The sequence below is a fragment of the Papaver somniferum genome, chromosome 6 (genome assembly GCF_003573695.1).
Source record: "Papaver somniferum cultivar HN1 chromosome 6, ASM357369v1, whole genome shotgun sequence".
Classification (NCBI taxonomy): domain Eukaryota; kingdom Viridiplantae; phylum Streptophyta; class Magnoliopsida; order Ranunculales; family Papaveraceae; genus Papaver; species Papaver somniferum.
In genome coordinates this window covers 46,830,431-46,844,762 of record NC_039363.1, presented here as the reverse complement: position 1 = coordinate 46,844,762, position 14,332 = coordinate 46,830,431, and the positions used below count along the sequence as shown (strand labels likewise).

The 14,332-nt window shown below is 35.2% G+C and overlaps 1 protein-coding gene across 1 annotated transcript; it reads right to left on the bottom strand.

Annotated features, from left to right (window-relative positions):
* Positions 1–5,262: 5,262 nt before the first annotated feature.
* Positions 5,263–13,385, bottom strand: LOC113287471 (integrin-linked protein kinase 1-like). The gene is made up of 13 exons (XM_026536237.1): positions 12,698–13,385; positions 12,136–12,210; positions 11,903–11,998; positions 10,583–10,668; positions 10,264–10,384; positions 9,042–9,121; positions 8,288–8,350; positions 8,017–8,135; positions 7,600–7,685; positions 7,305–7,426; positions 6,545–6,656; positions 5,928–6,058; positions 5,263–5,669 (listed from the first exon to the last, which is right to left on the bottom strand). Exons 1-12 carry the CDS (start codon positions 13,049–13,051, stop codon positions 5,960–5,962), a joined length of 1,413 nt encoding a protein of 470 aa, XP_026392022.1. The 5' UTR covers positions 13,052–13,385; the 3' UTR covers positions 5,263–5,669; positions 5,928–5,959.
* Positions 13,386–14,332: the final 947 nt, after the last annotated feature.

The following is a 14,332-nucleotide window of genomic DNA, read 5'->3' as shown; positions in this document are numbered from 1 at the left end:
CTGTTTCAGTTGTTGTATTTCGAGAAACTGGCACTTTGAACGTTTGATCTTGTGTAACTTCTTTTTCCTTACTCTCTTTATCTATTGATGAATGTTTTCCAGATAAAAAAAGTGTCTATACCAAAGACAAATCTCTTCCATCTATTCGAACCTTCCTCAGCTGGAAAGACAGTGTGAATCTTTTTCTTGTTTGTTGTAAAAGATAGCCGCAAAAGCTCCCCATATTTGTTCCTATCACGAACAAGAAGAATACTGATCCTTTATCAAAGACCCAATGCCAAGCACCATAATAGTTCTTATAAGATTCCTTGCGCATAAGATTTTTAAGACATACTAAAGCAGATCTACTAAGATTGAATTGCATTAAGTCCTTTATATTTCTAGTTGCTTTTGTAGCCAGAATTTCACCAGATTTTTTTGATAAGACAAAAGATTTGTATTCACAATCAATCATAATCATAGAGGATTCAGGAATCACTCTAGATCTTTTTATGCTTGTAACTGCAACCCAATCTCCTTCTTTTTCTTTCCTCTTCTCTTCACTTGCACCACTCGAAATTGATTTTCCTTTTAGAACTGAAACCCAATCTTGAAACTTTCCTATCGTACCTATTGAATCTTCATGCTGCAACCCTCGTTGATCATAACCCCTTGACTCTTTTCTTCTACTGTGGGAAGACAATTCCTAAACCATCCTTGCTACATGAAATCCGTACATTCTCTCTCCTCGATTAGTATTTCTACTTTTTTGAATAAACTCTTATTATTAACCTACCTAAATATATGCTTATGGAGTAGTGGGTGTACAGGTCCGCAACTTAAATTGAGAAGATAAAACATGCGCATAATTTCGAGCAAGCCATACCATAGAAAAGAGTTTTATCGCATTAATGGTGCATGGTGTATGAAAGTTATGCTCGAGATGGTTAATACTGAAAAAAAATGCACGAGCTTATATTGCTATCGTGGTCTTTGTATCCAGCCTTAAAATATCAAAGAAAGGTAGACACCTTGATTCTAACTAAAAATCTCCGTCAAACACACCGAGCAATAAACTCATCTAAATATCTGGCTATTCAGGTGAGTTTATAGTCACTATAGCTTAGCCTTCGACAATGTAGCTAAAGTATCTCGTTAACAAATTAGTTGGTTATAATTGATCTACTTACTTTGGCAAGTCGTCATGCCACCCATATATAGGATGGACCAGAATTTATACTAGGCTAAGGATCAAATATTTTTACTTACCAATGTGGCCGAAAAGCACAACAATTTATGATCGATCTACCTACTTTGGCAAGTCGTCTCCACCCATATATATGACCGACCAGAATTTACACTAGGCTGGGGATCAAATATTTTTGCTTACCAATGTCGCCAAAAGGCACGACAATTTTTTTTCAAACAAATGGCATAATTTGTATTGATAACTAAAATATACTTGTAAAATACTAGATAGATAGACAGATAAATAATAAATTGAAAACGAACAAAATCTATAACAAAATAGGATCAAAATTTATATTAGGCTAGGGATCAAATAGTTTTGCTTACCAATGTGGCTAAAAGGCGCGATTTTTTTTTTCAAAGAATGGCACAATTTGTATTGATAACTAGAATATGCCTCTGAAACACTAGATGGATAGATAGATAATAGATAGAAAACGAAAAAATATATATAACAAAATGGAGAAAGAGATTTGTGGTTTATGATTATGAAACAAAAATGAGAAGAAAAAACCTCAAAATTTGTGGCTTTTTTGAAACGAGAATTTTGGTGAGGACACTTGGCAACACATGATTAGTCTAAAAATTAGAGTTTCAAAAGGAAAACTTAACTTACTGTGTTGGAATTTTTTTGAAGTCCAAATTCAATTCGGAAAGTCAAGTAACTACCATATTAGGACTATTTTTGTTTTTCTTTATTTAATACATAAAGGAAAAAAAAAAACACATCTTTCACACATATTTTCTGTCAAGATAAAACGAAAAAATAAATAAAATCTGCACATATTTCCTTCATTTTTTCCACCTATTTAATGTATTCACCTGCCACACCAAATCGAAAATGCATCACCATGGGGCAGGGCGAAACCCCCCGCACGTCAAATCAAAACTGCGTCTACACGGAGCGGGCGAAGCTCGCGCACACCAAATCAAAAATGCATCTCCACGGGGCGGGGCGATGCCCTGCACACCCCAAGTGATGCCCGATGCGTAGCACGGGCACAAATCTAGTTACTACTTAAGAGAGTATGGCACATGCAGTCAGAACGACAATCAATTTGGAGAAAGATATGTGATGATAAATACCTTCATCTCGAACCAATCTTGGAGCATACGAACACCAGGCCGACAGCACCAAGTGCAAGCCCATATTGGAAAAGTTTAACTAACATGGTTTCTATTTTGTAGGATAATTATTTCAAAGTCATTGGTAATGGTCACTCAACAAACATCCATAGCAAATGGATACCAAAACAAACTTCACCAGTCGCTACAACCTTACCAGATAATACACAAGTGGCTGCACTCATCAACCAAGATTTAAATTCATGGAACCACCAACTCATCTTCCAATCATTCGACCTACAAACGGCCCAAAACATCATCAATATATACCTACCAACCCAACCCATCCAAGACAGGTATGTATGGCCACATTCAAAATCAGGAGATTACACTGCAAAAACCGGATACACAATCATTACTCAACCTCATCCTTCAACACCAAACCCATTACCACAAACACCTACACACCAAACCATCAATGCTGTGGACTTTAGACCGATATGGGACCTAAATTGCCCACCAAAAATCATACTTTTCTTGTGGAAAGTTGTCTTACAAGGATCACCAATCTTCGATACACTTCATCACATCAACCTAACCCCAACAAATCTATGTCCAATTCATAGAGAAACCGAATAACATCTCTTTTCCGAATGTACCCAAGCAATAGATGTGTGGAACTTAATCATCACCCAACTCCCTAGAAGCCCAAATCCAACTTCAACCTCACTCTCAACACCCAACAAACCAAACAACATATGGGATATGTTAGCAAACAACCTACCAGCAACTACTAAAACCATATTCGGATTCACCGTATGGCATTTATGGCTGGGTCGAAACTCCCAGGTTTACCAAAGGAAGAAACAAACCGCTACTCAGCACAAGAGTGTAATCCCAACAATGGTTACAGAGTTCCAATGGGCCCAACATTATCTAGCACCCATTTATTCAGGACAACAACCCCAAGCACGATCAACTAGAGGATTCAAGGAAATAACGATACACGTCAACTGGCAAGCACCACAACAATAATGGATTAAAATTAATACGAAACAAGCAGCACGAGGAAATCCTGGACCGGCAGGCGCAGGATGTATTGGAAGAACAAGTTCAAGACAAGTAATCATGGCAATAGCAACCCCACTAGGAATCACGAAAGCAAGTGCGACAGAGACATGAGAACTCCTATTGGCAACAAAAATGGCAAAACAACAGCAATGGCCAATGGTATGGTTTGAAGCAGACTCAAAGGCGCTAGTACATATCTTGACGAACAAGAATGACAACATACCGTGGCATCTAGAAGGAATGGCACAGGAAATCAAAATGCTAATGGAGAGCACACCACAAGTTAGATTAATAGATTAAAACATGCTTGCATGGAAGCAAACCAGACAGCGGACAAACTAGCTAACGAAGTGGTCGATACTACATCAACTACAAGAATTTGGGACAAGACATGTCGATCATTCCTTTCAAATATTGTATTGGATGATAGAAATGGAGTTACCTACACCCGCACTGTAAGAACAGCTCTCTAATCGTTCTTCTTTAATAAATATGCACCTTTCAAAACAAAAAATAACTTTCTTTCCTTGTAAAAAGTAACTCACGAAGAATATAGACAAAAGAACAGGAATAATATGGACAAAAAAAAAAGAAACAAAGACAAGTCATTTTGGTGGCCTAGAATTTCACGTTATACACTTTCCGGAATTCAAAAGAAATCTGTTTTGAGGCATACTCAATTTTTTTGAGGCATACTCATTCATTATACCATCTAGGATGAGTTTATAAGGGGTGTCTAAAGGTAGTGCAATTACCTATATACCCTTAAACAATTTAAATTACTAGAGTGCCCTCATTCTCAAAAACCTAAAATCAAAAATCAAAATAAACTCTAAACTTAAACATCTTGGACTCCAATTCAATCAAGAAATTGATCAACCAAAGCAAACACGAATCGAAATGAGCGATATTGGAGTGGGAAATCCAAATCTCAATTGCTCTTAGATGTATTTTAGAATGTATGTGTAACAAACCCACCTTGTTTTTGATTGATTTTATTTTGTTTGATCGATAACATATGATTTCAAAGATGAAATTAGGATTTTCAGAAGATCAGTTCGGCTGATCTTGGAGTATCAATTTTGAGCCGAACCTAGTGTATGATTTAGAGAAACACTATGTTCGGCTAATGCGACTTTGCTAAATTTTGTTCGAATCAGCCGAACCTAAATTCGTTAGTTTCACAGTGAAGTTCGGCTGACAACTTTTCAGCCGAACTGTTCATCTGGTCAGTAGATCTGGGTTTTAAAAATTCATTTTTTCGACAGATTCAACTTATAAAAAAAAATTAAACCTCATATAGAAGTCTACCTCTGATTTGAATCACCCATTTTGTTCACTTCTAATCACTAAAATCTCAAAATTCAAAACCCAAGTTTTTTTTCACTTCTTCTTCTTCCTCCTCTCAAAAATCTCAACTCTCTCACATAAATTTGATTTATCTACTAATTCACCACTAATAATTCAATTCTTAATCAATCCTTAAAATTCCTAGCTAATCAAATCTAATCATAATCATTAACACTAATTATATAAGGGTAGTTATGTCATTATCAAAAAGGATGGATAAGGGGTGATGTTGGTGATGTTGTTTTTTATTTACCAACCCTATTTTGGCATTATTTAGTCGGTGCCACATCATTCAAGTATGTATTCAAATATGTGGCTCATCTTTAAAAAGTGACACCTACATTTTTTTCTCCAAAACAGTTTCATTACCTAACTTTTTATCATAACTTCCTACTTTTTCTCAAAAAGATAAAGCAACGGGATTTAAAGAGGACGGGTTTTTAATTTGAGTACGTGTCAAAATATTAAAAGGGACCACGTACAAAATATATGCATCCCGACCACATCATAATCCGAGCGTTATTTAGTATGCCTCAAAAAAATTCAGTATGCCTCAAAACAGGTTTCATTCAAAAACTTCCCGCGAAAACACGGATACAAACACTAAACATTCCGATAGTTTGTGCTTAGAGACTTCATTCATGGAAAAATAATGAAAATAATTAATGTTTCAGAAACACAAACATGGGGTTTCAGAATATCATGCTGCAAAAGAACAGCACCAATCTGATGGTTACTCAAATAATTATGACGGCCATTGATTTAAGCGTACAAAATAACCAATACAACCTCGTAGCTGTTTCGTTCATTGTGTGCTACTCATGCCCATGTGAAGGATGCCTCGCATCAACCATGAGTTGGAAGTTCATTCAGACTTGTATCCTGAACGCCCCCCTTAAATCATTCAAACTAAAGCTTTATATCAATTGACATCTCTCTGTGTAATTCAAAGAGGCCTACCATTCAAAAAGGATCATTCAGTGACAACGCAAAGATGAATCTCTTTGAGAATAATACTTAAGGGAAAAGATCACTCGTTTAAATACAATTACATGTTACCCAATAACTACAAGTCTACAAACAAGTAATATGGAGGGTAACGATGGGTAATTATTTTTTACACAATAACAAGACCGTAAAGACAACTTGACGCTTCTCTATGGGCTATATCACCGAAACTAGGGAATAACAAAAGCAAGAGAACTATCATATACCTGTATAAGAAAACAAGAAGACCTGCACTGCTTCATTGTCTGGTGGAAAACCGAGACGATCGATTGCTTGGGCAAGCATGATTTTTCCTCCACAGGGCCTCAAAACCCTCGAAGCATTTAAATATATTAATCTGTAAATACAAAAAATAGCCAAACTGAAGGTGAGATTTCAAAATAAGTAGATACCAGTGTAGAAAGAAAAAAATGGCTGCCGAGAAACGAAATGGCAAAGATGATACTAAATCCGTGTAAGACAAATCTTAAGAAAAACCTATGAAGTTCTTATGAAATTTACTCTTTAATATGCACTAGCTCAAGTGAATGGTCCAAAATTGCTTCATATTAAGAAAACCAACTTATCTGTCTATCTAACATAATACCTTGAACCTATGGTAACTGGAAAGCAAAACTAAGTGATCTATCCCCATCAAATTTCACAACTTAAGATCAATCTAAGGTGGTTAGTTGAGTCAAAATAGCCATATTTTCATAAAGAAAACTTCTGATGTTACAAAACTCTATCAAAACAAAGATAGTGTCCTGAGTCGATCTTCGACTGATCTTGAGCTCGAGGAGATTTTATAAGTATATTCCAAAATTTCAGTTCTAGTACTGACCTTCCAACGCCTCTTCTGCATAAAAAGATAATCGATACCATCTAGCCTTCTAATAATTTCTCTGAATGTCGGTCTATCTGCTGGGTTCTCACTCCAGCATTTCTCTATCAACCTGTAAGGCAAATAATATTATTAGAAATGCTGGCAAGCTGTAAACAAACACTCTTTAACTTTCTAAGAAGCAAATTAAAAAAACATTAAATAAAGAAGAAGAGAAAAAGAACTATAACAGAGTCGTCCAAGAAAGAACACATCGAAGTTTCAAGACGAGGATTGAGTTACATCAAAGTGAAGAACTGCGCGGACCAGCTGTCTTAGTTTCTTAGCTATTGTGATACTTGTAAGTACGATAGCTCCTAGCGTATCAAACTGTTCATGGGTACGAAATGTGTATTTCATAGGTATTGAAGTGCATTGCACCATCCATGAATTGAAGCATTTGATCCAAGTTTGAGCATTGGATTGATGCAGCCTAAAACAGAATCTCTAAATCTTAGAAATTTTGGACCATACGATCACCTTTTCTAAGAAAACTGACCCAGAACCTCTTTGCAGGTGGGATGATCTACAAAAGCACATTACTCATTTCCAAAAATGACCAATGTTTGTGTCAGACAAACACCTATCTAATGGAATCACTACAAGACCACATTTAATTCGGGACTACCCAGTGTTATGTTCGAAAGCAATACGTGCTGCAGCTATCAACTAAGTTGCAGCATCTTATACGTACATAGATTAAACTAATCGAAAAACTTACTCTCTTAATCCATGTGAGTAAAGCCTTTCTGGAGCACCGAAAGGTGGGCGTTCTTTTTCAGCATATGCTTTAGGAACTTCTTCCTCCTGTTTTGTGAAAAAAGGTGGGCGCCCTTCTATCATCTAAAGCACACAAGACAGAGGAGATTATTCAGAAATACTAGGATAGTCATTTCTTTCTTATTACAAGTGTGAAATAGTTAGCACAAGTCGCATAGAAGATAGGTGGAAATGTGACTAACATCTCAAGATTTTCCCAAATAATCAGGCGAGCAGTAATAGAAGAAAACCTTTACCTCTTGGAGAATTAAAGCAAATGAAAATACATCTACTTTTAGATCATACTCTTCATTTCGAAATACCTCTGGTGCCACATAACGACCTATTCAAAAGAAAAAGTATTACAGGGGATTTTAGTTAACTCAACAGTAAATACTCAGCACAGTTGAAGCAAAGAAAATAACTAATGATCAGGTCAAATTTGAGAGCACCATGCTGATACATGATGTGAGATTGACTGAACTCTCTTTGGTGTCAATGTGACAGATACTTCGATGAATTAGTATAAAACCATTTCATTACCAAGTACAATTTGTTTCTGAGAATAAGACGACGACATGTCCAACATTGCCACTTTTCCAGTCAGGTAACTATGTCAAATTGACATTAAAAGCTCAAAAAAAAAAATTTAACACAAATAGCACTAATCTTACATGAAGTTTCTGGAGAGAATATGAATTTATCTTGTTTAACGGTTTTCGCAACTTTCAACAGCTTGCTTACTCCAAAATCCGCAACTTTCAGATGCCCGGAATCATCCCGCAGTATATTTCTGTAATCTTACTCGTAGATAAAGTAAGAACCACTGGAAGTCAGAATTTGAGGAAAATAAAGACTTAATGCAAAACAGAGACCAGTGATCTTGTTATTAACAGTTTCACAGATAAAACAGTTTCACAGATAAAGCTAAACATAGACACTTACGAAGGCTCCAGATCACGGTGGACTATTGCTTCAGGTTTGTTTTCATGCAAATAGTTCATTCCCCTGAAGAATCAGCAGAATTAGAGACAATACAAAAAGGGAAATATGCAGATCTAATTAAAACATTGACTCACAAATTTTCAGTGAACTACCAACTATAAGATGAAACACAAGCGCAAATATTCAAAAACCATTGAACCACGAATTTTGAAGCTCTCCAAATGTGCACCTAATCAAAGATATGCTTCTGTATATAGTAGGGAGTGGACCACTAATTAGTACTAGAATGGACCTCACAGTATTGAAGTTTCTAGGATTTCCTCCACCCTCCCTCTTTTTAAATTTCAAAAACTGCTGCTGGTTTACAAATTCCATTTTAATTCCTTCTTAGCGCGACTTCATTATTTGATTGTTGTAACTATCCAAGACTATAAATAAAAATTGTACTTCTGGAAGAGAATTTGGCCAACTAGGCAATTACTAATGTGATCTATCCAAATTCAGAGACTGTGTGCACCGTATATTTGTGAACTAGTAAAATAAAAGGATAAACCAACTATTTCAGTTACTGCTGATGTTGAAACGGTTTGATTGTTAAACTAAAAGAATATTCTTCCTTCTACTGCTATCATATAATACTTTCATGATCTGGAAATTCCTTACACATGTTTATTATTATAACCCAAGTAATTTACTAATAGCAGTTGAATTATTTCATCAAGGAATAAAAAGTATAATACATGAAAGCGCAAACCTTGCAATATCAAGTGCAAATCTCACTGCCAGTACTGGCTTTAGTGCTCCTTTTCTTTTGAGAAAGGCACGCAGATCACCCTGCAAAACAAACAAACGGGATAGAAGATAAAGTAGATGTTGGTTTTTTATGAATTATGCAATCCTAATATAAGTCGACCAGAAGTAATCTGGATTACACCGTGATAATGGTTTGATCATGCACTAAAAACTACAGAGTATCTACTGAGCTGTCCCATGTAGCCATGAGATGTCTCTCTAACTCATGAAGGAAACGTTAGGGAGACATGCACTAAAGCATGACCAGGACTCTCTTCTAGCCACTAGTCCATCATTCGAGCACGAGACATAGAAGAAGTTCAAATTTGAAACCAATTCTTCAAGCACGAGAATTAGTAACCCGTTCTACTGTGTTTGCTGTTGTTAATGACAGAGTGTATGATAGTGTTTCTATATAAAGATATGATATAGCGTGTATGTTGTTGATATGTAAAGAGAGATAGTTTTGTATCTTTTGATGCTCATGAAGTACTATCTTTTGTGTTGTAGTATTTGTTAAAAGTAGAGTTATTTGTTTCAGCATAAAGTACGGATGATAGCCATATATAGATCTAATTTAAAGTTGGGATGATATGAAATTCCAACAGTAAAATCCTGAAATTTGCCATATTGTCGTGGTATAGTAATAAACATATTGTGGAAATTTGTAATCCATAACTTGAAAAATATATCTTCTAAGATCTGAATTTTTATTTGCTAAACCACAACAAAAAAGAGAGAAAGGTGCTTATATATGCCAATATTTTTGCTTCAATTATGGCATCCAATGGTTTGGTTAACTTGATTTAAGTGTATGTTAAATTTTCCTTCAACCTTTTACCAGATTACTTGCGATAAACAAGGCAATCAATTTAAAGTTAAATGCTTGACTTTCTACCATTCACTTGTTCCCCTTATTCTAGAGAGACAACTGGAACCCAAAGCAATTTTTTCCAAACTAACTAGCTACCAGCATAAATTCAAATAGAAGTTGATGGCAGCACAAAACTACTCTGAAGGTAACAACTCCAGCAAAAGTCTCCCTCCGAATCTAGTTGGCTTTCTATTGATATGCTATATCTTCTGCACCTAAGCATGCATCTAACTTTTTGTAGCTGAGCAATAAAACTTTCATAATCTGAATAGAGGAAAACAGTTACTAACTCAATAAACGACGGACAAACCTTAGGTAGATATTCGGTGACAATCATCATTGGAGTACTTTGGGTTACGGCACCCAAAAACTGGACAACGTTTGGATGTCGCATCTTTTGCAGCAACGCAAGTTCATCAATAAAAGCCCTTCTGCAGGAACCATAGGCGTCATGTCAAATGCATAAAAAGGCCAAATGATTTAACAACATACTCAAATCACACCAACTAATATTTTCTTTTGAGAATAAGAAAATATTATTTAGTGTTCAGTGACATAAACTGAAAGCATACCAGATAATATGTCAACTAATATCTCAAAATCCATTAGTAATATAAAAACCAACCCACACTTTATCCTCATCAGTGATCAAATCTTCCCCAATCTTTTTCACTGCAACTTCAATTCCACGCCATGATGCAGTACGGAACGTGCCCTGTAATAGTTAAGATAGATAAGATAGAGATCAACATTGTATATTTTCAAATGAAAATAAGGTCAAGTGGGTGCTACGATTATACATCCTACACAGGAGAAGTTTGTCGAACAAGTGAAATTCTAGAAGTTACTTGCAATTGCTGCAAGCAATTTTTCTAAAAGAAGATAAAACTGCTCATATCAACATAAAGTGCCAAATTGTTGATGGAATCTTCCTTTAAACTTTGGTTTACTTTGAAGGTGAACATAGTGACAGTATCAAATTTTAACATGTTTTCTACTTACTGGGATGCCTCAAACCTATCATTTTAATGGCTAAAACAAACAAAAAAAATTGCACAAAGAAGAAAAATATGGTATTACACCTGATTTACTTGACCTTCTGTAAGATTCATTTGTATATATCGATGAGAAAACATTATATTTTCTTTGCTGGACAGGATCCTAATGAGCACCTTTTTTTATCAGGAAGCTTTCAGTTTGAAGCCGACATGTCTGAGTCCCTTTGCCAATTTAAATGTTCTCTCTCTTCAATCATATTTAGACACTTCATGTTTATTTACTCAAGATGCACACAATGACGCAAATACGGCCAAGAGGATCATAAGGCTTGGTAAAAGAGGGAGAATGACGGACACGTAATAATATTTCACAAGAATAATACTCCCTCCGTCCCACTATTAGATGACCTAGTTCAAGTTTGCACAATTCTCAAGGCAAGGAAGGGAATGCACAATTCTTAAGGCAAGGAAGGGAAAAGAGTATTTTAAGTATTTTTTGCAATTATACCTTATGGATAATAACAAGTAAAATTAGAAATGATTTATCTCTCAAATTACACCATGGATGTTCGCAAACTTTATACCATTGAAAAGCATTTTAAAACACCTATGTAACGAATATATACATGCCTATCAAATTATGCATATTTCTTATACTAATAATAATCAATTAAAAGGGTAATTTTAGAAATATCTCATTCTTTACTAATATAGGTCATCTATTATGGGACAAAATCTAAAAATAAATAGGTCAACTAATAGTGGGACGGAGGGAGTATAAAACATGCAGCAAGTTGCAGTAACATAAACTTCAGATTAGAAACACATGAAAATGTTTGAAGTCATAAACCGGCTATTAATAAAAGGTTAGACTCTAACTCTACTCATCAATGTAATCTAGTAATGATACTTCCATTAATGAAGTAAAGGTCATCATAAGAATGAGGTTACCTTGGTTATTTCCACACTGTTACTAAAATCAAGCTCGTCGGGACCGATCTCATATTCTGGGATCTCTTGTAAATTTTGAACATGCATTGGAACCATCTGTAAAGGTAATATTAGACAAATAAATGTTTAAAATCAAGAATTGATAAGCTTGAGGATCACCTAGGTACATTTGAAATTTTATCAATCCTAAACCAAACAATAAATTTCAAAACTTAAGCATATGTAAGCCATACCATAGACTTCGCGCCATGTTTCTCTAAAAGCTTGATCACCTCGTGGTTTTTGTAGTGTATTGCATCTGCAAGAGGCTGTCTACGCAAAATCAAACCTATGTGCAATTGGTACAATAAAAGTTGGCAGAACAGAGACCTCTCAGGCTCTCCTGGGTGCATAACAGATGCCAATTGAAATAGTATGTAATGTAAACAACATCGAAGAGGGAGATACTAAGACATAATTCCAATGAGTTATGCTCTCTAACCAAGAAGAGCCGGAAAAAGAAAAAAAAAATCAATATGTGGCTACTAATTTATCCTCTATATTAAACCAATACATAAATCAATGTTATAGAAACAAAAAAAAAAAAAATCACAACTCTCCCTTATTATCGAATACTGTTGTTTTACCTAACAAATAAAATTGAGCCGTGTCAAATTCAATTATGGAATTTCTTGTACACACCTTCGTAGACAAATTAAGATTAACAACAAACATTTCATATATCAAAAACACTAATGAACATCAAATATATAAATTAGAAGCAGAAATCATAATTAATAGTGAACTTGAACATACCGTACTACCCCATCGATCTTTAGGATCAATTTGTGCACCCTTTTGAATCAATAGTTGAACAACATCATTACAACCTTGACAAGCAGCAATATGAAGAGCTGTTCTTCCATCAGTATCCCTAAAATTAACATTAATCCCTGAATCTAATAACTGGTGAATTCCTTCAAGATCACCTTCATTAGTTAAATACATGAGTTTAACAGTAGGATCAATAGTTTCAGGTTCTTCTTCCTCTCCTAAATCATTAATCCCATTTCCAACTGATACATTATCTTCTTCTTCTTCATATTCTTTATCTGGTGCTTTTGATGACTGTTTTCTCGTAAGAAATTTCGTCTTTAACTTTCCTTCCATTACCAAAACTAAATACTACATAACCCTAATTGACAAAAGGGAGTTGTGGAAGAATTACTAAGAATATAATATAAGATACTAAGTTGTTAGTTTTAGTTAAGATTTGTTTGGTTTAATTGACATCTGTAACGAGAATTTCGGGTATTACTGAGATCCGAGAAGTGGAGTTCAGTTGAGAGTAGTCTGAAACAATTCTGAGAAAAATTGGATGAAGAAGAAAAACAACAACTGAAGAAACTGAAACAACTGAGAAGAAAACTAGACACACTTGTTGGTGTCTCTTTCGGTGAAGATTCAGAGAACAAACAAAACCGAAAAGGTAACAAAAATAATCTTTGTTTTTTCATTTAAGTAGCCGCTTCTAGAGGGTAATGCTATGGGACACGCGTGTTTGAGACAGACGTTGTGGAGAAAAAGCTCAGTACATGTTGGATCATGTGACGGACAAATAAAAGTTCCTTCATGCTCTCTTTTTTATTCCTTCTTTGAAATATCGTCGCCATCCGTGATCATGAGTGAATTTGAATACAGTCACGGACATATAACTTGGCAGACAACATCAACCTTATTCCCTTAAGATAGTTATGCACTCCTAATAATAGAAGGATTTGGGATTTTTCAAAGAATGTTAAATTTACATTTAAATCTGCCTATTTGAAAATTATAGATAAGACCCTCCCGTTGTAGTAAATTTTGGAAGTGTATATAAAAAATTCGAGTTCTCCATAGAATTCTAACTTTTATTTGGAAAGTTGATTGCTAGGAATGCTATACCTGTTAGAACTGTTCTTTAGACTAGAATGCTTATGAATGGAGTTGACTGTTCCAGGTGTCTTCACCCTAATGAAACTTTTATGCATGTCTTGGTCTTATCTTCTCTGTGTGTCAATACCTACACCTTTACCAATTGGTTAATGTTCTGGTTAGTGGATCCTAACTCTAAACTGCCTGATGAATTTCAGTGTCTATTTGTCACCATTCTTTGATCTATATGGAGTAGTAGAAATCTATTAGTTTTCCAAAACCATTTAGCTGTTCTTAACAGAGCTATAGCTATGTTGTTGAGCTATTAGCCATTCCATTCATACTGGTTTACTGGATACATGGATTACCCAACCCCCACCCCCCACCCCACCCCCCAACCCACAACTGGTTGGATAAAATGCAACATTGATGGTGCTTTGATAATTATTCTTTGAACAATGGATCAGGCTATGTGATGAGGGATTTTTCCAGTAAAGCTTCTTTTTGTGTTGTTATGGTGTTTGAAGTCCAATCTGT

Excerpts from the sequence above, each read along its gene's own strand:
- LOC113287471 (XM_026536237.1), bottom strand. The coding sequence starts at position 13,051 with ATGGAAGGAAAGTTAAAGACGAAATTTCTTACGAGAAAACAGTCATCA. Across the intron at positions 11,999-12,135 it reads AACATGGCGCGAAGTCTATG|ATGGTTCCAATGCATGTTCA; the intron begins GTATGGCTTACA and ends TTACCTTTACAG. Across the intron at positions 10,385-10,582 it reads ATCACTGATGAGGATAAAGT|AAGGGCTTTTATTGATGAAC; the intron begins GTGGGTTGGTTT and ends TGGTTCCTGCAG.